At 42.9% G+C, this 23,024-nt stretch overlaps 1 protein-coding gene across 5 annotated transcripts in view; it reads left to right on the top strand.

The window, feature by feature from the left end:
* Window positions 1-23,024, top strand: part of depdc5 (DEP domain containing 5, GATOR1 subcomplex subunit) — a 46,545-nt gene that overhangs the window by 14,824 nt on the left and 8,697 nt on the right. Inside the window, exons 23-38 of one of the 5 annotated variants that reach the window (XM_083929182.1) lie at window positions 1,837-1,972; window positions 2,188-2,279; window positions 4,137-4,196; window positions 5,377-5,533; window positions 9,362-9,522; window positions 10,575-10,695; window positions 12,667-12,834; window positions 13,006-13,228; window positions 15,274-15,410; window positions 15,502-15,601; window positions 15,857-15,919; window positions 17,325-17,440; window positions 17,687-17,767; window positions 18,880-19,012; window positions 20,509-20,608; window positions 20,721-20,960. In XM_083929182.1, the coding sequence (XP_083785308.1) occupies window positions 1,837-1,972; window positions 2,188-2,279; window positions 4,137-4,196; window positions 5,377-5,533; window positions 9,362-9,522; window positions 10,575-10,695; window positions 12,667-12,834; window positions 13,006-13,228; window positions 15,274-15,410; window positions 15,502-15,601; window positions 15,857-15,919; window positions 17,325-17,440; window positions 17,687-17,767; window positions 18,880-19,012; window positions 20,509-20,608; window positions 20,721-20,960 (2,088 nt within the window). Of the gene's footprint in view, window positions 1-1,836; window positions 1,973-2,187; window positions 2,280-4,136; window positions 4,197-5,349; window positions 5,534-9,361; window positions 9,523-10,574; window positions 10,696-12,666; window positions 12,835-13,005; window positions 13,229-15,273; window positions 15,411-15,501; window positions 15,602-15,856; window positions 15,920-17,324; window positions 17,441-17,686; window positions 17,768-18,879; window positions 19,013-20,508; window positions 20,609-20,720; window positions 20,961-23,024 lie in introns of all 5 variants that reach the window. The other 4 variants (XM_083929181.1, XM_083929183.1, XM_083929180.1 and 1 more) reach the window with 4 other exon arrangements.

Raw genomic sequence — 23,024 nt, 5'->3', positions numbered from 1 at the left:
TTAACTGTTATTCAAACTTTCAAACAAAGTCCTGTTGTTTCGTCCTTATCACTGAAAGTCCCTCTGTCTCAAAAACAGAGACCGACCCTCCAGTTCGAATTGCGGTGAGATTTGACGTTGATTTAGGATAAATTTGAATTACCCTAGGAGGGTTTGAGGTTGTAAAACACACCTTATCTCATATTGAAAGAAGTTTAAAAACGTCTTATCTCCCACTTCCTTCCTGTGAAGCTGAGCAGAAAAGCAGACACAGAGGACTCACAAAAGAGCACTTCCTATCGGGTCCTACAGCAGTTATGGGGAGCTATGAGCAAATCCTAGAGTGCAAAGAGCAGGAAGAAGATGTTATCTCGGTATGAGACCAGGGCGGGCAGGCGTCTGCAACTTCACCACGGAGCCAATATAAAAGTTTATTTCTGTTGCAAGCCCAGAAGTAGTGGCGGAAATTAGGGAGTGCTAGTCCCCCTTCAGGTTTAGGGAGTTGAAGAATATGTTTTTGATGCGGACTGGTTTATTCTGCCAAATAAAAGCGTCAAGTTGTTGGTCTAGATTAGTAAAAAATGATTTGTTAAGACTAATTGGGAGGTGTTGAAAAAGATACAGAAACTTTGGTAAAATAATCCTCTTAATAAGATTAAACCAGCCTGCAAGGGAAAGAGGGAGGCCCGCCCATCTAGACAAGTCCGACTTGCATTTATCTAATAGTGGCTGGAAGTTCTTTTGAAAAAGGTCCCCGAAGGAGCTGGTGATAAACACCCCCAAATATTTGAACCCCTTACCAGCTGTTTTTAAGGGGAATATGGATTGTGAGAGTTATCTCGCCAAGTTGTTAAAAATAACTTACTTTTCTGAATATTCAACTTATACCTCGATAGGTGCCCAAACTGATCAAGAATTTGTAAAACTGGGGGGAGGGAGGATGTGGGGTTTTAAATAAATAAGAAAGTCATCAGCATATAAGGAAAGTTTGTGGACTAGACCAAAACGAGTAATGCCTTCAAACTCATTCTGGTTGCTAAGCCAGATGGCTAATGGCTCGATGGCTATCTTGAACAACAAGGGTGAAAGCAGAAAGCCCTGCCGAGTCCCACGTTTGAGAGGGAAATATGCTGAGCAGACACTGTTAGTGTTTACAGATGGAGAGGGGGTTACATACAGAAGCTTAACCCAAGAACTCAAATTAGAATCAAAGCCAAATTTTCCAAAATGAAAAATACAAAGCCCCACTCTACCCGATCAAAGGCTTTTTCCGCATCTAGCGCCACTACGACCTCAGGAGTGTCCGACCCAGGTGAGAATATGATGTTGAGCAGCCTTCTGGTGTTGAAGAATGGATGTCTCCCTAATGTGAAACCTGTCTGGTCTAGTGAAATTATTGATGAGATGACACTTTTGAGGCGGAGAGTGAGGACCTTAGCAAGGATCTTACAATCCATGTTTAAAAGTGAGACAGGTCTGTAGCTTCCACATGAAGTAGGATCCATGTCTTTCTTTAGGAGCAATCAAAACTGATGCCTCGTACAAGGCTGGCAGTGTGCCTTCAGTAAAGGAGTCATTGAACATTCTCACAAGGATGGGGGCTAATAGCATTGAGTACGCCTTAACTCATCTGTAAAACCATCGGGACCAGGAGATTTCCTGTTTTGCATAGACCCCATCACTTCATGCACCTCCAACAGAGAGATGGGTCTACCGAGTTCCCTAGAGATATTTAATTAATTCCTCTGCAATTTCCAACTTTTTAAGAACAGCGGAGAAAAAAAGTTATTTTTGATCGCGTGGACGTACCCTAAGAGTTGAATGAAAAGTGACTCTTTGTGCACTGTTGTTCTTCAGGTCCTTCTGGAGAGGCTATCCAGATCCATCACCAGACCAGACAGAACATGGCTGAACTGCAGGGCAGCCAGCAGAGAGATCCGGCCCACACCTCCGCTGAGCTGCTTGAGCTAGCCTATCACGAGGCCACTGGAAGGTTAGACACGCCTACCACAAGGAAAAAACATTTCCTTTGTAGAGAAGGGCAACAGAAGAAAAAAGTAACAAATGTTATGCTTGGCAATTGTAGGGGAAGTCTACCTGAAATGAGCTGCGTTTTGATAATATAAGATGTAGTGTGTAAAATAAATAGAAATTTAGCTTGAAGCTCAGACAGTGAGATGAATGCTTGTTATTTATCTTTTCTTTAAGGCGAACTGTCTCGAGGCATGCAGGAGAGAACAGCCTTTACGTTGGTGGAGGGATGGAAGAGTTGACTGGAAGTCCAGGGAGCAGCAACAGTGGTGATAAACCTACTCAAAAACATTGTTCTCCTGAACCATACCCAAGCTGCTTTAAAAAACGGGACTCACAAAAGACTCAGTCACTAGGGCAATTTAAAAACCCTGACATATCAATTAAACTGCCTCCAAATCTTTTATTTTGGATTTAAAAGCATTTAGCGGGATTAAGTCTTTGAACTTCAAGCCATTCTGCAACATATACCATGCAGAGGGCACAGAATACACAAATGCCTCCTTTCCAATTTTAGCAGGTTCCAGCTTCTCTAATGTGAGGATTTGCTGTTTTTCTTTCTTCTAAATTAAATGTCTTTGGGTTGACTTGTCTAGATGGGCGGGTTTGGCATTTGGGTATAATGGACGTTTTTGCCTAATACTACCAAAAATAAGCTGCCTATTGAGCCTTTAAGTGATAATTGAGAAAATAAACCCCTGATCAAACGACAACGAAAAGGCTTGTTAATTGCACCTGTAGGTACTTTGGGTTTAATTGGATCAATAGTGACTATCAAATGAAATATTTGATAAGGAAAATTAATAAAGAAAAATTACTAAAAATTAATAACTTCAATTTATTAAAAACGTCACACGGAGAACCAATCAAATATAGTGCCTTGACTCACGTTCAGATTATGAGATTGAGTATTCTCAATAAACTTACCGTTAATCAAGGAAATATTAGTTATCACCAATAATTATCAAAGATAATAATAAAAATGACTCTAGTCAAACCAGAGTTCCTCGGGGCACCACCGTCATAGACGGAGTGATAACTAATATTAAAGTCTCATGTAATATATTAAACTACTTATTAAGGGTTGAACACCGATAAATATAATAGTTTAATTAGTTGAAGGATTTAAGAAGTTCTTTTCTTAGTAGAAGCTGGCTCATTCATCTTTGTGTAATATTAAATAATCAGACATATGGTAAACACAAACATTTATTAACAAATTAATAAATGCAACAAACAAAACACAATAAACTAACTAAAGCTAACAACAAACGTATGTTTGTGTGTAAGTGTGTGTGTATGTGCGTGTGTGTGTGTGTGTGTGTGAGAGAGAGAGAGAGACAAAGAGAAGAGGTGGGGGCTCGGAGAAGGTGTGAACATTCTCTTTGTTACACAAAGGCCGGAAGCCTGATCTCTCAGTTCTTATGACAAAGTTACAATGGTATCTAGCCGTTCATACAGTCCTATAACATGTAGTAATGCCCAGTTGGTGATTAGTTACCAGTCCATGAGATAGGAGATGTTGCGCATTGCTTGATGCCAGTGGTTGGGTGAAGAAAGGAAGCTCCGTGGTAGTTCTTGTCTGATTGTGGCTCTTAGGCAAAAGAGGAAACAGATCGCTCTATGCTGTGCTCAGTTGAGGATAACCGGTTGGTTAACCTTCGTGGTGATCCCACGCCATAGGCCAGGTCCAGGGCCGAGGGGACAGCTGGAAGCTGGTCTCCTGGAGTTGAGTGATCAGGGAGAGATGGAGAAGAGTAGGAGGATCATCCGGTAGAAAAGATCCAGTAGAAAGATTCAGTAGAAAGAGAGCGAGAGATGGGGGGCTCCACTTTATATGGGCTCAGGTGATGTCATAGTCCGGGGGTCAATTCAGCCAATGAACAGTTTGGGTGCCTTGGAGGATTCACACCTGGGTGTGAGCTGCTGTGGGGGGAGACGGCATGGAAGCCAAGGCTTTCGAGGTCTTTGTTCCAGCATGCTGTGGGTTCTACGTTTAATCAAACTGACAGTTCGAGTTAATCCAGAAAATGAACAATCATCTTTTGGCGCCGGTTGCACCTACACACCCCTTTAAAACCTAACTGTGCTGCTCTTGCTTTGCCTTAATTGTGATCTCTGTACAGGAACTGTAACCAACCGCGGCTCCACGTTTGAAGACCTTTCCCTCAGCGGTGCCGATCCAAGTGAGTCCGTCGTGGCCCTACGAAAACAAAATCATTTCAATTCATAAGTCTCAATCATTGTCATGTAGCCATACTTCAGGATCAGGCTGATATTCTTAATCACCAAACTGATGATGACAATAAATCTTCAGTGGTGTCTATAACTTGTGAGGGCTTATTCAGCTTTGGCAGACAGGTTTCTCTTGGCGTGTGTCTCCAGGGGTCACAGGTATAAACGACTCTTACAGGTCATGTGGTTCGGGGTTACCCCTCCTCCTCCCTCTATATTCTCACTTTCTCTGTCCGTCTCTTTTCTTTTTCTTTCTCTGGGCCTTTTGTTGATCTTAATTCTCACTATTCAAATATGACCAGGTCTTAAAATCCTAATTAATTAGCCCTCACATAATTTTCCTTCATCATGACCTGTTTGCATTCAACATGCCTTTTGTTTTCAATTAATTTCTGCATGGCGGTGTACTCATAGTATATTTTTCTTGGTTGAGTATATTTTTGTGCTTTGTCAAACAAATCTCTTTTGCACACAATATTTAAATGTTTGCTCACGCTCTGTTTGCATGATGTGATTTCTCTGCTCAAATCCACTCAGTCACTTTACAGTTCACACCTGTGCTCAGCTCAGACTGTCACAGTGGTACAATCTGCATGCTTGATCACTGCACAGCAACTACAGGCCCCTCAGGAATCACCAGCAGGGGCGACAAGGCCAGTAAAAGTAACACATTCTGTTTTTTCTTCCCCTCTCTTCTGTTTTCCTTTTTGTTTGTATCCTCATCTTCAACTCTTTCTTTTCCATCTTCGTGTCTTCATCCTCTCTCCTCCTTTCCTTACTTATCACCCCACTGTGCTTCCCCCTTCCTCTCTGTATCCATCCCCAACCCCCACACACATGTACCTCTCCAATCTGGGTACATGCATTTGTCTTTGCTGTGTGTGTGTGTGTGTGTGTGTGTGTGTGTGTGTGTGTGTGTGTGTGTGTGTGTGTGTGTGTGTGTGTGTGTGTGTGTGTGTGTGTGTGTGTGTGTGTGTGTGTGTGTGTGTGTGTGTGTGTGTGTGTGTGTGTGTGTGTGTGTGTGTGTGTGTGTGTGTGTGTTTGTATGTGTATGTGTGTGTGTGTGTGTTGTTGTTGTTGTTGATGGTGTGGGTGCTCCTGAAGCCCTGCTGCTGTCTGCGCCCCCGACAGTGCCCAGCTTCTGCTGCACAGTGGGGGTGGACTGGAAGTCTTTGACCACACCGGCCTGTCTGCCCCTCACCACCGATTACTTCCCCGACCGCCAGGCGCTACAGAACGACTACACTGAAGGCTGCTATGACCTGCTGCCCCACAGTGACCTGGAGAGGTAGGTAACATTCTGTCTTTACAGTAGAACTGTCTATAACTAATCACTTTGCAGCTGGCTAAGACATCAACAACTGTCTCTAAATTAGGGCGTAATTTCCACTAGGGATCTTGAAGACATGTCAAAAACTTTTATAAGTTATGATTGATTTTCCTTCTAAAATTCTAAACAAAGCATAATAATCTTGTTTAAAGAGAAACTTTGATCAAAGAGAGACACTCAACAATAGAAGACAGCAGGCCTGAAATAAACACCCTTACTCAAAACTGGCTATGATATACCATTGTCACAGTGATGCTTGTAACCCTTGTAAGCAGTCCCCAGCCAACTCTGCTCTTTTTGGGCTCCCTCTGTCCAAAAATCTGCCCATTATTACACTATGTGTCGTGGCCTTTACCACCCTGCTCACGAGACGTAACATTCTCCTTAAATGGAAACAGGTTTCTCTACCGTCTCATAATAGTTACGTGAAATTTTATAATGTCTAAGTTTAGAGAAGTTAAGGTTTTCACAGAGGGGATCTTTGACAGCATTTCACAAAACTTGGGACCCACTGCTGGCTCTTATTAGTAATAGTCTTACTGTTACTCTTGATGATGCTGAGGATGCTTCCTAGTGCTTTGCAGAAGAGCCCTTAAGTACTCTTACTTACTTTAATTAATTTATTTTTGCTATTAGCTATAGTTTTTACTCTATTTGGTTTCATTGTACCTTACTTATCTACTTACGTTATATTTTATTCAGTTACTTAGTTGGTTACCGTGACCACGTCTGACATGGGCTGTTGGGTGGGATAGTAGGATTTATGTTGAGTTTTTTTTTTCTGTCTCTGTTTTTCACTTTAAAGCAGACGGGTTGACACGTTGTAAACTCTTGTTTACTTGTCTGCAAAACTCAATATAAGAATATGGAACAAAAAAAAAAAGGTGCCGTACTGACTAAACATAGGACATGTTTTATAAGACAGTGCGCACACAATTCCTATGCTGATTTCCCTTTATAAATCTCAATCAACTCTAAATGTGGAGCAGCTTTTGCGGATTCATGTAACCCCCATAGTTGCCTATAAATATTCAATGAAAAACGCAGAGAGGAAAACAAAAAAATGACATAACAATAAATGTGAAGGTGATGTTCTTGTTTGAGAGTTGGGAAAAAAGAAAAACATGTTTGGCGGGCACAGTGTGGCCATTAGTGATTAGAAAACAGCTGTAGAGTGGCAGAATGTTGTGGTTAATGCAGCCACAGAAGGTTAAACTGTGGGCGACATGAAATAGAGATGAATGAAAGCATTTTTATTCTCACTCGGTGGTCTTATTTACTTATTCGAATACAGTCAACAGCACCGATTACATTCGAGAAACCGGACATTGCTGCAACTTCTACCTTTTTATTTCCCTGTTCCCAGAGATCCAAACAAACCATGAGAACAGTACACGGCAGTTGGAGCAGTCTCATAAGCTGCTCATCCTCATCTGTCAGTAAATCGGCAAGTGTGCATCATTACACATTGTGATGTCACGCCTTTTTAGACCTATCTATTTGATTTGATTGATCTAAAACACTACAGGTGTTTGGATTACTCTAATCTAATTTCTGATATAAACAAACAGATTGAAAACAAAAATAAAAGGAATTAAATCCATAAAATAGCAAAAGATTGTATTAATCAGAATCAGAAATACTTTAATAATCCCAGGGGGAAATTGTTAACTAATGTGATAAATGATAACCATATTAAAACTGCTCTCCTATCTGCCAGACAGAGCCATCGATAACAGCATCAGTGTGTAAACATTATTTGTCCTGTTCACCGTATTATTTATTACTATAAACTCCATAACATATATATAATACATAACAAATATTTTTTAATAACTACAGAACATATTTATGAGTAATGAGGTTTTTTTTTAAAGATATCTTTATTTGAATTCACAATCCTCCATCTTGTTGCTGTTTTTTGGAGAGAATCAATCAAACAGCTGTTTGTATTAATTGTAAGAATGGCTTTTGTGAATTCTTCATATGATAAATGAGAGGGAATATTTGATTTATTTTACGGTCTCAGTTTCACAGTTTCTCTCATCCTTCTGCCGTCGATGTCGCCGTTTCTCATTTCTCCCGTTTCTTTGCTTACACCTGGGTCAGAGTGTGCGTGGAGGACCGCACATTCTCCCATCAAGTTTGCTTTTTATAAATCCAAAAGTTTGCTTAGAAAGGGCTGTGCGCCCTCTTCTGTGCGTACCCCACCTTTATACACTCAACAAAAATATAAACGCAACACTTTTGTTTTTGCTCCCATTTTTCATGAGATGGACTTAAAGATCTAAAATTCATACCAGATACACAATATGACCATTTCTCTCAAACATTGTTCACAAATCTGTCTAAATGTGTGATAGTGAGCACTTCTGCTTTGCTGAGATAATCCATCCCACCTCACAGGTGTGTCACATCCAGATGCTGATCTGACGTCATGATTAGTGCACAGGTGTGCCTTAGACTGTCCACAATAAAAGGCCACCCTGAAATGTACAGTACATTTTTTTGCTTTATTGGGGGTCTGGGGACTCAGAAACGCCTTTGGAGACGGCTTATGGTGGAGAAATGAACATTCAATGCACGAGCAACAGATCTGGTTGACATTCCTGCTGTCAGCATGCCAATTGCACGCTCCCTCAATGCTTGTGGCATCTGTGGCATTTTGCTGTGAGACAAAACTGCACATTTCAGGGTGGCCTTTTATTGTGGACAGTCGAAGGCACACCTGTGCACTAATCATGATGTCAGATCAGCATCTGGATGTGGCACACCTGTGAGGTGGGATGGTCTCTATTAAGGTAGCTCAACATAGTGTAGAGATAACAGGTAGATGGAATCACCTGCTAGGCATTGCTGCTCCCTTAATCCTGGAACATCTCCTGGGACGTCTCCCTGCCACCCCCTGCAGCTGATAGGTGTCCTTAACAAGAGTCAAATGCTTCCTTTCTCAGCCTCCTCTGCCAGCTCTTTGGTCGCCTTCTTCAGGCTGCCTCTTGTCACTCCCGCGTCCCTCAGAAGGCGTGTGGTTGACTGCCCCACATAGCCTCGGCATCTAACTTCCACTGGATAGATGGTGGTCTTCCAGCCCGCCATCCGGCACTCAGCAGCCAACTCTGAGTACTCAGCCTTTTTCCGTTCGTAGGCGGCCTTGATCCCCTCCTCAGCTGGTATCATGAGCTCAGTGAGGAGCAGGGATTTGGCCTTAGAGGACCATGCCACTACCTGGGAGTTTGCCAGGCCTTCTGAGAGCTGTTTGAACACGGTTCTCCCTATCTATTTGTCCGAAAAGTTCTGCCGTGTACTGTCTCCCGAGGCTTTTTATAGGTTGCTCAGAAAGGAGTGGGATTTTTTCTCCCCCTACGATGAAGGTGGTGCTGTCGGTTCTGACTCCTCTTCTGAGAGACAGGCTCCATTATTTTGAGGGCTTGATCCTCATTCGACCCTACGACATCAGCTCGTCCATCCTTTTCAGCAGTATTCATCAGTGTATTATTAATACAGCATTTCTAATTGTGTTTATATCCTGTTTGTTATAGGACCATTGCTACAGAAAGCACAATAACTAACATATAACACCTACATTTAAGAAGACTAACTTTATTAACCCGCAGGGGAAATTCTACTTGTTTCTCTCCACAGGGCACATAGACATGCAGTTGGAGATGTGAAACCAAGCAAACACATCACATTACAAACTCCTTTGAATATTAGTTTTCCTGACCAGCATTAGTCAAGTGAAAGGATCAGACTATATGCTTCTGTTTTCATGTGTCTCTTTCTCAGGCGAGAAGATGAAGCTCCAGTGATGAGTGCGTCTCAGGTATTTGAGGAGTTTATCTGTCAGAGATTGATGCAGGGCTACCAGATCATCGTCCAACCCAATAACAGGAAACCAAAGCCATCTGTGGCCACACCGCTTGGTAGCAGTCCCCTTTACTCTAGAGGTAAATTAAGGTTTTATGGAATTTCTTTTGTTTGTGTTCCTTGACATCCTGGACATTTTCAGATTTGTCTGTATTCTTGCTCCAAAATGTAACTATAATTATTTCTAGGAGTTAGTTTGTGATTATTAAAGGTTGAATATGGAGAACGAGCAGAACACCTCCATCTAGTGTCTCAAGATCGATTGACGCAACAACAAAATATAATTCTAGCAGTCAGGTGTCTACGTTTGTGTTGCAGGGCTGAGTTGGGTCTTTGAGAACTCTGACACTAATGAGGCGGCTTAGAAACTATTTAAAAGGGGGGATTGTGTGCTTGTAAATGTACGAAACCTCTCAAGCTTCTAACGTTAATTGAGACCGGCTTCAATCCTGGAGAGAGACCCGGCCAAGTAGCCTACAGGAGACTGGAGTCTGTTTGAGCCTGTTTGAACCCATCCCCTCCAGCAAATCGCACCATAAAAACGAAGCTCCGAAGCAGCTGCAGGATTTATTAGCAAACTCCATTTCACCCAGTGCCAGCCTACAGTAGCTACACCCAACAACAGACAACTCTGAGCAACCAGCGACGCCCAACGCTATTGGCTGCTCGAATGAAGACAGAACGGGACAGAAAGTCATTGTCAAACCCGTCAAACCATTTTGAAAATATTAATTCAGACTAAATATTTTTTTTTTATGAAAAAGCAATACTGTCATTATGTACCCCTCAAAACGCCCTGTGGGTGTGTTATTTTTCTTAAAATATATAGCTTTTAATAAAGATTCTACATATTCAACCTTTAAGTATGACTCCTTGTCTCAGTTCGAACTTCTTAGGTTTTTTGGTTTCCCATAATGCTTTTCAGCATTACCATAAAGCATTTCAGCTGTATGTGTTTGAAGTAAGCTTGATATGAGTTATTCACTGTATAACTTTTCCCACCTTTACTAACAAACTAAATTACAAAAATGACTTGAATATGTTTTGAGATGCCGCAATACTTGAGAAATGTGTCTCAGAGTCTTTTAAAATACATAGTGACTTTATGTGTACTCTTTGTTCTCTCTTTCAGGTCTGGTCTCTCTGCGCAGAGCAGAGGAGGAGGAAACAGTCTACTGGCTCAGTATGGGCCGGACCTTCCATAAAGTTTGCCTCAAAGACAAGATCATCACTGTCACTCGCTACCTGCCCAAGTGAGTACGCCTGGCTACCCCTTACACAGAAAGAACAAATTCTGTATTTTTTTTACCACTCAAAGTGATACAGATATCTCAAGAGAAGTTACAGGTGTAAACTGCGAGTGTCCCATAAAGTATGAAAATGCACAAAAATCTGTTCACTTTAAAGTGAAAACAAGAAGTTTACTTAATTATGCTGTTTGGAGGCCGATGAAGAGGAACATTGGGATTCCGTCCTGCATGTGGAACAACTGACCAGCTCTTCACTCTCGCAAGGATAACTCTCGTATGCCCATCTGATCTATATGTGCTTTGTTGATCTGGAGAAGGCATATGACCGGGTCCCCTGGGAGATACCGTGAGAGGTGCTGCGGGAGTATGGGGTGAGGGGGTCGCTTCTGTGGGCCATCCAATCTCTGTACACTCAAAGTGAAAGCTGTGACCGGATCCTGGGCAGTAAGTTGGATTAGTTCCTGGTAGGGGGTTGGTCTCCTCCAGAGGTGCGCTTTGTCACCAATCCTGTTCATGGACAGGGTATCGAGGCGTAGTCGTGGTGGGGAGAGGTTGCAGTTCGGTGGGCTAAGGATATCGTCTCTGCTTTCTGCAGATGACGTGGTCCTAAAAGTATCGTCAGTCAGTGACCTTCAGCACTCACTGGATCGGTTCGCAGCCGAGTGTGAAACTGCTGGGATGAGGATCAGCACCTCTAAATCTGAGGCCATGGCTCTCAGCAGGAAACCAGTGGATTGCTTACTTACGGATAGGGACAGAGTTCAAGTACCTCTGGATCTCGTTCATGAGTGAGGGGACTATGGAGCGTGAGTTTGGCCGGAGAATCGGAGCAGCAGGGGCGGTATTGCAGTCGCTTTAGAAAAGAGAGCTGAGCCAGAAGGCAAAGCTCTCGATCTACCGGTCACTCTTCGTTCCTACCCTCACCCATGGTCATGAAAGCTGGGTCAAGACCGAAAGAACGAGGTTGCGGGTGCATGCGGCCGAAATGGGTTTTCTCAGGAGGGTGGCTGGAGTCTCCCTTAGAGATAGGGTGAGAAGTTCAGCCATCCGTGAGGAACTCGGAGTAGAGCCGCTGCTCCTTTGCGTTGAAAGGAGCCAGTTGAGGTGGTTCGGGCATCTCAGGATGCTCCCTGGGCACCTCCCAGCTGTGAGGAGGCCTCAGGGAAGACCCAGGAACAGGTGGAGAGATTATATCTCCACACTGGCCTGGGAATGCCTTGGGATCCCCCAGTTAGAGCTGGTTAATGTGGCCCTGTAAATTGAAGTTTGGGGTCCTCAGCTGGAGCTGCTGCCCTCACAACCCGACCCCGGATAAGAGGTTGAAGATGAGAGAGAGAGTGGAGGCTGACTTTTAAAGGAGCTCTACTAGAAATATTAAAAAAAAATTCCGTTGGGAGTGCCTCCACACAGCTCTCAACCTAATACGTGAAATACAGACGTTTTTTCACGGCCACACACACTTACATGCACTCACAGCCGGACTCTTTCACAACAAACAACAGAGAAACTCAGACTACACCACAGAGGGAGAGTGATTTTATTCTCTGCTCTGGGTGCCATTTCCCCTTTACATAGCAAATCGTTGATGGCTGCTTTATTAATGTTCTGATTATCAAGTACAGTGCTTTTAGGTCTCAGGTGTTTCATTTTCTAATCAGAAAACATCACAGACTCAAACATGAAAGCTGCTGCTGCTGTTACTCAGTTGGAGCTGCTTAAACCTCAGTCTGCTGTACTGTCATTACCGAGATGAGAAAATGCCAAAAAGGCAGGCTTAAAGCTGGCTGTGTGTGTGTGTGTGTGTGTGTGTGTGTGTGTGTGTGTGTGTGTGTGTGTGTGTGTGTGTGTGTGTGTGTGTGTGTGTGTGTGTGTGTGTGTGTGTGTGTGTGTGTGTGTGTGTGTCTGTGTCTGTGTGTCTGTGTCTGTGTCTGTGTCTGTCTGTCTGTCTGTCTGTGGGTCCGTGTGTTTTTTTAGATACCCGTACGAATCAGCACAGATCCAGTATAGCTACAGCCTGTGTCCTCCACATTCTGATGCTCAGTTTGTGTCCTGCTGGGTTGAGTTTGGCCATGAGAGACTGGAGGAATACAAGTGGAATTACCTGGACCAGTACATCTGCTCTGCCGGCTCTGAGGACTTCAGGTACACACAAATCCTCAAACACACAGTCACATTATGTTTATTTTGATTTCTTTCTGATTTCAGAGCATAACATATGTATAAATGTTTTGTTTATGGTCAAATCAAAGCCAAATCTGTTGGAACCAGTGTCATTATCAGACACCAAGCTCTGCCTTTCTTCTGACCCCGTAGTTTGATCGACTCTCTGAAGTTTTGGAGAACTCGCTTCCTCCTGCTGCCAGCTGGAGGAGCTAGGCGGGTGGCAGACGGGGAGGGGCACTGGGACGTTTATGGAGAGGGAGCAGGTGCCGGGATGGGTGGCAGCGGCGACTGGGTCCTGCTAGATGGCTTCATCCGCTTCCTGGAGGGTCTCAATCGTATTCGGCGCCGCCATCGCTCCGACAGGATCATCAGAGTGAGACTCTCCTACTTTATATCACGCTTGTACATTGAACTTTGTTGCTGTTCTCCCTCTAACTGATTGCTGTTGGAATTTACATGTCAACGCTTTCAGGCTGCATATACCTGGGCGGTAGTTAACTATTTTTCAAATTTAATACATTTTCGTTTTAAAGCTGAAGTCAGCAACTTTCTGTAAAAAATACTTTGTTTTATTTTTGCTTAGACTGTCACTATATCCCGACAGCACATTGAGACAGATGATCTGTCAAAATAGTCACTCTACCGTTCTGTCAACTCCTAATGTCATCTGCTAGATCCACTGCAACCGACCGACAACCAATCAGAGCAGAGGAGTCTCTGACACAGTGTCACTGACAGCTCATGAACTATGATCGAACTGTGAAACTAGGCAGAGCTGATCAAATGTGAATTAAGAACTGTACTGCATATTTCTCACAAAGTATTTTCAGAAGCATATGTTAGTGTACTGTTTAGCTGTAAAAGGAGAATGTTTGTCCAGTTGGGGGAGCTTGGCTTGGCTTGGTTTTGGCTCAACTTGGCGATAAACATTCTCATTTTACAGCTAAACGGTACTCTAACATAAGTTTCTGAAAGATATACTTTCAGTTTCAGCAAATATTAAGAAAACATATTTTTCATAGAAAATTACCAACTTCAGCTTAAATGGTGTCGATTTGGCATTTACTTTGCACATTATGATTTTAGAAACCTATAAAGTGCATATAAAGTATTGTATTATTGCAAAGTTAGTTTTACTACCTAACAGAATATGTCTCCACCTTGGAAACCTATACATTAATATTAAAATGTAATAGTAATAACAACCCTATAATATAACATAGTAATATACACTAAGCCATCTTGCAAAATGAGTACCTTTTCAATACTGTAAGTACATTTTGTTGTATTTAAATGAAATCGGATTTACATTTTTACATCACGGCATTGATACTTTTTCTTAAGTGAAATTCCGCCGTAAAATCTTCCCAGGGTCTTTTTTCGGAAAATACGCTAATCAAATAAGCCATTGAGACAATTTAAGACTATTAACGGAGAATATCCCAGGGAATCACTAACAGCCGAATGCAGCTAACACTGATTAGCTCGGGGTGAATGCATTTAAACGGCTTTTTTAACCACTAATACTGCTGAAAATAACAGCAAACCTCTGCAGCAGCATGAGAAGAGTCCCTACACAGAAAACAAAGTACCAACAACGTAGTTAGAGAACCCAGAGTTTATTAAAAGAGTGTTTTAAAGACTTACCTACTGGCCCCTGTACCAGCTCCTCTCATAGTAAAGTCCAAGTGGATTACCAAAGTCAATCCAAAAAGATGGAGCCCATTGCTGCTTTGTTTTCTGTGTAGGGACTCATCATGCTAGTGAACAATTGGCTTAGGGCGCACTCACGCGCAAATGCTTCTTGCCTGTCCATACGTCATCACACCGTAACACGTCACACGCATTGACTGACTGTCGCTTTGTTTACAAATCTTGCCATAGACCTCAGAGTTTTTGTGCATCTTGTCCAACTGTTTCTGAATATTTTCATCGACCAAATCTGCAGTAAACACTCCACCTCTGCATCACACCAACGTGAACCTTTCGCCGCCATTGTGGTTGTTGTTAAATGTCCGCGCGTGGTCCGTCTTTTTTTTTTGGTTTGTTTGTTTCTATGTCCAAACAGGCGCACATAAAATGCTGCAGAGCCGGCGTAGACCTTGTGCTCGCGCACGTGCGCACGCTCGTGCTCGTACATGTGCGCGGTACGGTTGCACTCACACTGGTCAAACGAACTAGGCTTTACCTGTAAAACCTGTTTGGGCACAGTACGGATGGACAGTGTGAGTGCGACCTTACAGTCATTAAATTCAGCATTTTTCTAGGACATTAATAACTTAATTTGTGAGGTGTTGTAGCTGCCATTGAACAAAGGGAAATCATTTGTTAACATTTGCTCTGTCAACATTTGTATTTGCTGTATCATCAGGTGCTGAAATGAACACTTCTGTTTCTTTCACTCTGTTCTTCACATAGCAGAAGGGCACACCAATGAAAGGACTGCAGGTTAACAGTCCTGTGCCCTCGTATCCTCCAGAGCCAGTGGTGCCCCCACAAGGCAAGAAAGGCACATCTGCTTTATCAGCCTTACTGGAGATGGAGCAAAACCAGAAGTGAGTATCTCCTGGTACTGCAGGCCGACATGTTGTTTCCATTGGAGCCATGAATCTCAGTTTTAATTGCATTCTTTCTACTTCCTCTCAGGAGCCTGGAGGAGCAGCAGCAGCAGGCAAAGCCCTCAGCAGTCAGTGGTGACCCCTCAAGCGTTGCCACAGCTTCCACATATGTAGACAGTCCCCGTAAGGTGAGCTTCTCTCACGTCATGTGTGTGGGTCAGAATCAAATGTTTGGCTTTAGGCAGATAGCTTTTGCTGACACATTTGAATGTATTTTAATCAGCAACAAATACTTTTGAGATCTTCTTTTCTGGGGCTTTGGTGTGGGTCTTTTCTTCTCGTTTCTCTCCTTCCATCTACATTTCCCCCCATGCTCTGTTCTGTTCCTGTTGCTGGGCTTTGGGTGTTTGATCCTGGGTTATGTTCTTCCTGTGTGCTGACAGGACACTGCCTTTATTTTGGATTTTATACGTAGCCCTCGCTCCTCCTACATCTATCACTCTCAGGTCAGTAACGAGGTGTGTGTGTGTGTGTGTGTGTGTGTGTGTGTGTGTGTGTGTGTGTGTGTGTGTGTGTGTGTGTGTGTGTGTGTGTGTGTGTGTGTGTGTGTGTGTGTGTGTGTGTGTGTGTGTGTGTGTGTGTGTGTGTGTGTGTGTGTGTGTGTGTGTGTGTGTGTGTGTGTGTGTGTGTGTGCGCGTGCGTGTGCATGTGAAAGCGCACGCTAGCTAGCTCCTTTCACTCACTCTGAATTACTACACGCGCATGCTATGCAGGAGTCACCTAATGTTTGACCTGCAGTGCCTCATCAGCTTCCAGTCTTCACTTTTATGGTGTTTGTACTTTGTACCCTGTATTGTCAACTCTCACACCAGGATCACATTTAATCTGTATTTGTGATGATACAAGTTGTTCAGGCAGTTCCACATTGCTGGAATTTTAAACACTCGTGGAGATTGTTTTCGTAGTAGATGTAGCCTAGATCCTAAAACTAGTGCTCTCCACCTCCTGAGAGTAATGCATGTAGTGTGATCCTGGTGTAACTAACATGGACTGTATCACAACTGGACCAAGATAAACTTCTCAGGCCTACTCCTGCTTCCACGCATGACATCAGGACTGGGCTGGTAAAAGGTCTGTTCACTCCGATAAAACAAAACAAAAACAGACAGATTTTCTTCGCTTCCCTCTACTGTTATTCAATTCAATTTTTAATTCAATTCAATTCTATCCACCCAGGTAGTTTTGTTTTTATTTATCCTGGTTGTGAGATATCAGTTTCTGAGGTTTCTGCTTCCACAAGACAGAGGAAGTGAATGGGATTTTGTTTGTAGTGCTCACATTATTTAAAAATTTAATTTTAAGATTTCGTCAGCAATATGTGCCAATGTAACACAAACAAATGTTTCAATGCCAGCTGTGATCGGAGGCATTATGTTTTCCAGTTGTCCGTACATACATCCCGATCTTGTGAACGTGCCCCAGGAACTCCTGGAGGGATTTGGCACAAATATCCACAAACTAATTCTATTTTTGAGGTCAAATGTCAAAGTCACTGTGACCTCTGTGTTGTGGTCCATAACTGAAGAAGTCCTACGCTAATTATGACATTTCACACAAATGTCTAATACGATAAAATGATCAAGTGATGACATATCCAAATAATTCAGTTCACCTCCACAGTACTGGTGCCGCGGTAAAAATCTCAAAGTCTGATCTCTCAACCCTGGACAAATACAACCATCTGCATGGCTAGACAACACATTACACAAGTTAGAAAATGTGCTTTTTGGTGATCTTTGGCAAAGTAAGCTCTTGTTTTCCATGCCGATAAAACCCCCTTGAATTGAATTGAAACCTTCACAACATATATAATAAAACAATCAATTTAGCAAAGTACTTTGAACTGTGTAGTTACCTGCTGAAGCCAGCGAGGCTGCAGATAAAGGAGTCCAGCCAGCAGTGACAACTGGAGCAGCAGCACAGCCGGCAGGAGAGACTGCAGCCAATAGCAGCACCACAGACACCAGGTAACCTGTTACTTTGTGTACTGCAGAGATACTCAGACAGCTGTAGAAAACACATACCTTAAACATCAAATGATAATAAAGGGAATATAAAAAGTATCTATTAAATGTTTTCCTCAGTAAAAATGTACCAGTAAATATGCTGAAATTGAGAAACAGTAATGATAACTGATAACTTGCTGATACATTTAGGATAGTCTGCCTTAGCAGTAACCTGTGGTTTAGCACTGATTAGTGATCTGTTCACAGTGGGCAGTCTGCAGCTGCAGCCCTTTCTCTGTCCTCTTCCTCAACACTCATGGAGATCCTGGAGGCCATCAAACATCCCACGTGAGATTTGTTGTTGTATGTTTTTGGGTCTCAATGTGTTGGCAGTAAGTTGTGTCGAGCAGAGTTGCAGTTGGTCAGGAGAAATCTAAACATCTTCTGAAATAGTCCCCCTTGTGATTTAACACCTGTAAAGAAAACTACTTACCACTATGACTCAGGGCCTGTGCACAAGGAGACGCATTTTCCTGTAACTGCACAACTTTAGCATCGTTTTGGCCGACCATCAACACGCAGCCGGCGTTATCGGAGCCTGAAACTGTCCCGGAGTGGGAAGATTTGAAAATGCCCCCCATGGTGTTGTCGTCTGGACGGTGAAACCACATACTTTGTTAAACGATGGTGTCATGGCCCCACCTCCGACCTCGAACCCTGCAGCGTCACATTACAACAACAGTGCTGCTGCGTGAGAAGACAGAGACGGACCCATAGACTGTTTACTGAACTAGACTCTGAGCCACATGCATGGGAATGAATGAGGCCCAGCACAGATTTCTCCCTTTTCCCTGATGCTCTGAATAAGGAGCTAAACTGCTCTCTAGTCTCTGTTTCTAAATCCAGTTCTAAGAAGGTGTGAAAAGTCTCTAAATGTGGTGAGAAAGTGGCGCCTGTGAGTGCTTTGGGACGGGGAAGGGGCTCCCAGCAGCACCCTCTGCTTGCTTAGGGAAACTAACTGCAGAGTGATTGGTGCATCAGAGTCCAAAACAGCACAAAAGTCTCTACTAACACCAGAAACAGGGACACATTTCTCTCTAGGATGAAGGAGGATTTGGGAAGTCTCCAGATTTGGAGAGAAACTCTCCGGTGTTTGTATTCGCCACAGCGTCTCCCCGTCTCTTCTTCTCTGTTGTTTGGTGTATTTCTGTGGCAGTTACAGCGCCACATCCAGGTCTGGCATGTGTACTACAGCGTTTTTAGCCTGTTTCACTGGTTTGTGGAAGCAGAGATTTCTTGAGGTGTGGACGTAGAACGGAGGGGAAAAAAGGTTGTTTCCGATCGTGTGGACGTACCCTAATATCTCCAACACTGGGCAACTCACACCAGACAGATAGCACAACAGGTAAGAGGAAAAAATATACTCTCAATTATATATTCTGTATTTCCTGGTATCACAGGACAGGTGTACAGCTGCTGCCAGAGCAGAAAGGCCTGCCACTCAACTGCTTTATTAGTGCAGAGGTCGTTCATTGGCTGGTCAACAATGTGGAGGGCGTGGCCACGCAGGGGATGGCTGTGGATGTCATGCAGGTATGTCCCAACTTTCCTCTAAGTTAGTGAAAGATGTCTTGTGAGTGTCAAGAAAAGATGTGAGGACGCTTCTAAAGTAGATAAAGGGTTTGTTAAAACCTGTGCTAATATACAATAACATTGTCAGGGTTTTTTCTGGGCAAAATTTGGGCTAAGGCTGTCAGGGGGGCGAAAATTTTGCGGTACATGCGCATGCACAAGAGCTGAAACATGCACGCTCGTCAAGTAACATGTGCATGAAGTGCCCAGCCACTGAATACTGAACTAACGTTATGTGCACAAAACCAGGTCCACCTGACCTTTCTCATTCATACAACTGTGTCACCCACAGCCAAAGAACCAAAACAGCTCCCTACAAAATATCACTCACTCTTTACATTATTGTTATTATTTACACCCTTATTATTTGTGAGCAGTAAGTGTGCTAGGGCTGACGGCAAAACCTGTAGGTTTAGCATCGCACTGGTTCACAAAATTCATAAGGGATTATGTCAGAAAATAAGATCTGTGACTCACGTTTATGCTACTTACACGTTCTGTTCATTCAATCTAAATACACCAATCAAAATTACACCTCATAGCCTACGTGTGTCAAAATAATTTTCCAAAATATTCAAAGGAAATTTATAAATTGTGCAAAATGTATTTAGTACATTTTTTTAAAATCTCCCAATTCAATCAAGATTCCAGCGAGGTGGCCACCTCAAAATTTATAATGCAGAAAAAACCCTGACGTTATTGTTAACGTCACTGAGGAAGAAGTGCAACAGGGCCAGAAACATGAGTGTTCAGATTCTAACATGTGGCTTAGTGAGCTTTAGAGGTGCTGGTAAGCAGACCTTTGAACAGAGTAGCTGTTTCCTCTTGTTTCTGGTCTTCATATAAGACTAAGCTAACCAGCTCATTGCTGTACTCCATATTGAATGGACAGATATCATTAAGAATAACCTAAAGAATAATGTGTGTGGTTTGGTTAAAACCACAGGTTAGAGATACAGTCGTCTTGGTAAATTTTACTGTTTAACTTTCCAAGAGTCAGAAATGAATGAATGCCTGAGGACAGACCTTTTCTTGTCTGAAACAGCAATATTAGGCTATCTTGGCTCAACTGGTGAGTGTCTATGGGATCAAATAACATATTCATGATCCCATAGGCATCCAGAAATTGAGAGGAAGAAAGCAAGTTAACTAAAAGGGGGTGAGGGGTTACCTTTTTTCCAGGCTATTGTCTGAGGGAAGGCCCACGGTCAGACTTTGAAAACCCTTACTGTAAACGATGCTTGATTTAAAATACTTTTAAAAAATGGGTTTTGCAAATATTTTATGAGGAAGGAATTGCATTTGTTAGAGCTCAAGGACACAATGTGTTTGAGGTGAGTAACACTGAATGTAGAATAACTAATGTTTGTTCACAAGAAAACTCCACAGGGCACTTTTTGTCACGCTAAATGTGTCGGCTCACCTGTGCACTCTTTCTGTCTGTTTGGTTTGTGTAGAAAATGCTGGATGAAGGTGTGGTGGCCCACGCTTCTGGAGACGCCATGCGCACCTTTGTCTACGGATTCTACTTCTACAGGATAGTAGGAGACAAGGATGGTGAATAGATTTAAAATGCGCTCAAAGACCAGAGGGGTCACAGCTTTTATCTCAATATAAAGTTCTGCTCGACTCGTACTTGTATACATCTTGACGGTCCTGTCCCCTGCAGGCTCAGCCTCCCAGCTTCCCTCCACGGCAGCTGGAGGCTGGTCTGCTGCAGCCCTGGAGGACTTTGGTCTGTTCCAGAGGAAGTGGTTTGAAGTAGCCTTTGTGCTGGAGGAGCAGCGACCCTGCGACCTCCCGGCCTTCCTCCTGCCCTGGCTGCCCAGCCGGCCCGCCTCCTACGCAAGTAGGCACAGCTCCTTCAGTCGCAGCTTTGGAGGACGCAGCCAGGCCGCCGCACTGCTAGGTACTCCCAGCCCAATCCTCTTGGCCCAGCCCACACCGCAGAGGAGCCACAGTCTCCTCCATCATCAATGCAGGTCTCCTTCAGAGAGTTGGGTCCAGTATTTAAGTCACACAGGGCACACAGGGTGCATTTATTAAGGGCTCTTGGTCGGGTGGTGTCATAAAACCCAAAATTACAAACTTTCCAATCCTATTTGGCTTTTTTTTTCTGCTGCTGATTGTTTATGCATATATTATGACACAACAGTTGGCCCTGCCCAATATCCAGCCTTCACATGACACAGGAAAGTACTGAGCACCCTCAAACAGCCTTCATCCACATCTACCTGAGGCTCTTGTTTTTGGTTATAAAGGCTTAGTAGTAAAAAGGCTAAATTACTGGAATCATTTGTTATATTTAAAATGGGCTGAACGCTGCCTTAAATCGCCACTGGTTTCCTGAATTGATTCGATTTCAGTTCGATTTCATTCAATATCAATTTGATAAAATATATTTCATTTATAATAACAATTTTACTTGGACATGAAATATATTCTCAGAGAAGTAATGCATCCTCCCCAACCGGTGCAGACAGATGTCCGTCCTCCACAGAGCTGGGTCTGTCTGACGTTCCTGTCTGTTAAAGGGAAGGTTTTCTTTGCCACCGTACTCTACAGAGGAATTGTTTGGGTCTATGTAAATCATAAATAAGTCATTGAGTGTGGTCTTTACCTACTCTGTAAAGTGTCCTGAGATAACTTTTGTTATGATTTGGCGCTATAAATAAAATTGAATTGAATTGAAATTGTAAATTGTACTAGGAATCCTCTACCCTGGTGCATTATTGAAAATATGAATGTTTACATCAAGAATCAACCCTTCATGGCAGTTGTAACCCTCACCAAAATGTAGCATATGAGGGTTTTAATGATAATTGAGGCTGAAAGTGGCACTTTCATGCCCCTGGTTCACAGTAAACAGGATTTTGTTATGACAAGCGCAGCTTAGACAATGCTTTCAACTAATATAAATTATAAGTAAAAAAATATATACGTTTACATTCCAAAGAAATGGAAAATGATGTTTTTTAAAACCTTGTTTATTTAAATGTTCAAAATGAACACCAATAAATTCCCAGATTTAAAAAAAAGGCAAAAAAAACATAAAAAAATGAGCACTACCTGACTAACCACCACATACATACCTACATACAAACATACAGTACATACGTACCACTCACCATTCCAACTTTAATTACAATAAATGCATCATCTTTCCATCACCACAGAACTGCTTTCATGACATCATATCTGTCAGCGTCCATCATCATCATCATCATCATTATCATTATCATCTCTTTGTTGTGTGACAGAGATACTGGACTGGCTCTCCTGACGGTGGACTGTAGAGCTGTACTGTGTTGAACGTTAGTGCTACACTAACGTTAGGTGATCAAATTGTGTGATGTGATCAAATTCTCCACCTTCACCATCCAATCAGTGCATGATGTGTGGTTAGTGTGTAGCAGATCCAGGAGCAGTAATAGGTGGTGTGGTGTTTCAGTGCATGCTGTGGTGTTAGTGGCTGTGGTTCAGTGGTGCAGTAGTGCTGCGGTGTGCGATGTCCTCGCCTGTCGCTCTCCTGGCTTTTCAACATGAAGAACAATCACAATGCCCTACGTCGTGACACTGTTTCTGCTGCGGCTCCATTCTTGCTTCATGCGACCGCTCAAAGTTTCATTTGTCACCTTTAACCTCAGCGCAAACGCTTGCATCTTTAAACCAACAACTTTACAGAATGAATACTTTTCCAGTTTGCTTTCTGACACCTTGGACTTGTTTCCTGGAATATTATTATTTTGAAGCTGAAATCATTCATTAGACACTGACTGCATTCAAAGCTTATTTGTTGTTTTGACAGGAAATGTCTCTTTGAAATAAATAATGCTGTTTTAACTTCATGTAGGATTGAAGATAATTTAGTCTCAATCTATGCACACCACCTGCTCTCACTCCTCCTCCTGCCTGCCCATCATGCATCTATCCACCCTTTTTCTGCTTCCTTTGCCTCCTGTCTTCCTGTCTC

Source organism: Echiichthys vipera (assembly GCF_963691815.1).
Source record: "Echiichthys vipera genome assembly, chromosome: 15".
NCBI classification, from domain to species: Eukaryota; Metazoa; Chordata; class Actinopteri; order Perciformes; family Trachinidae; genus Echiichthys; species Echiichthys vipera.
This window is presented reverse-complemented; position numbering and strand designations above follow the sequence as displayed.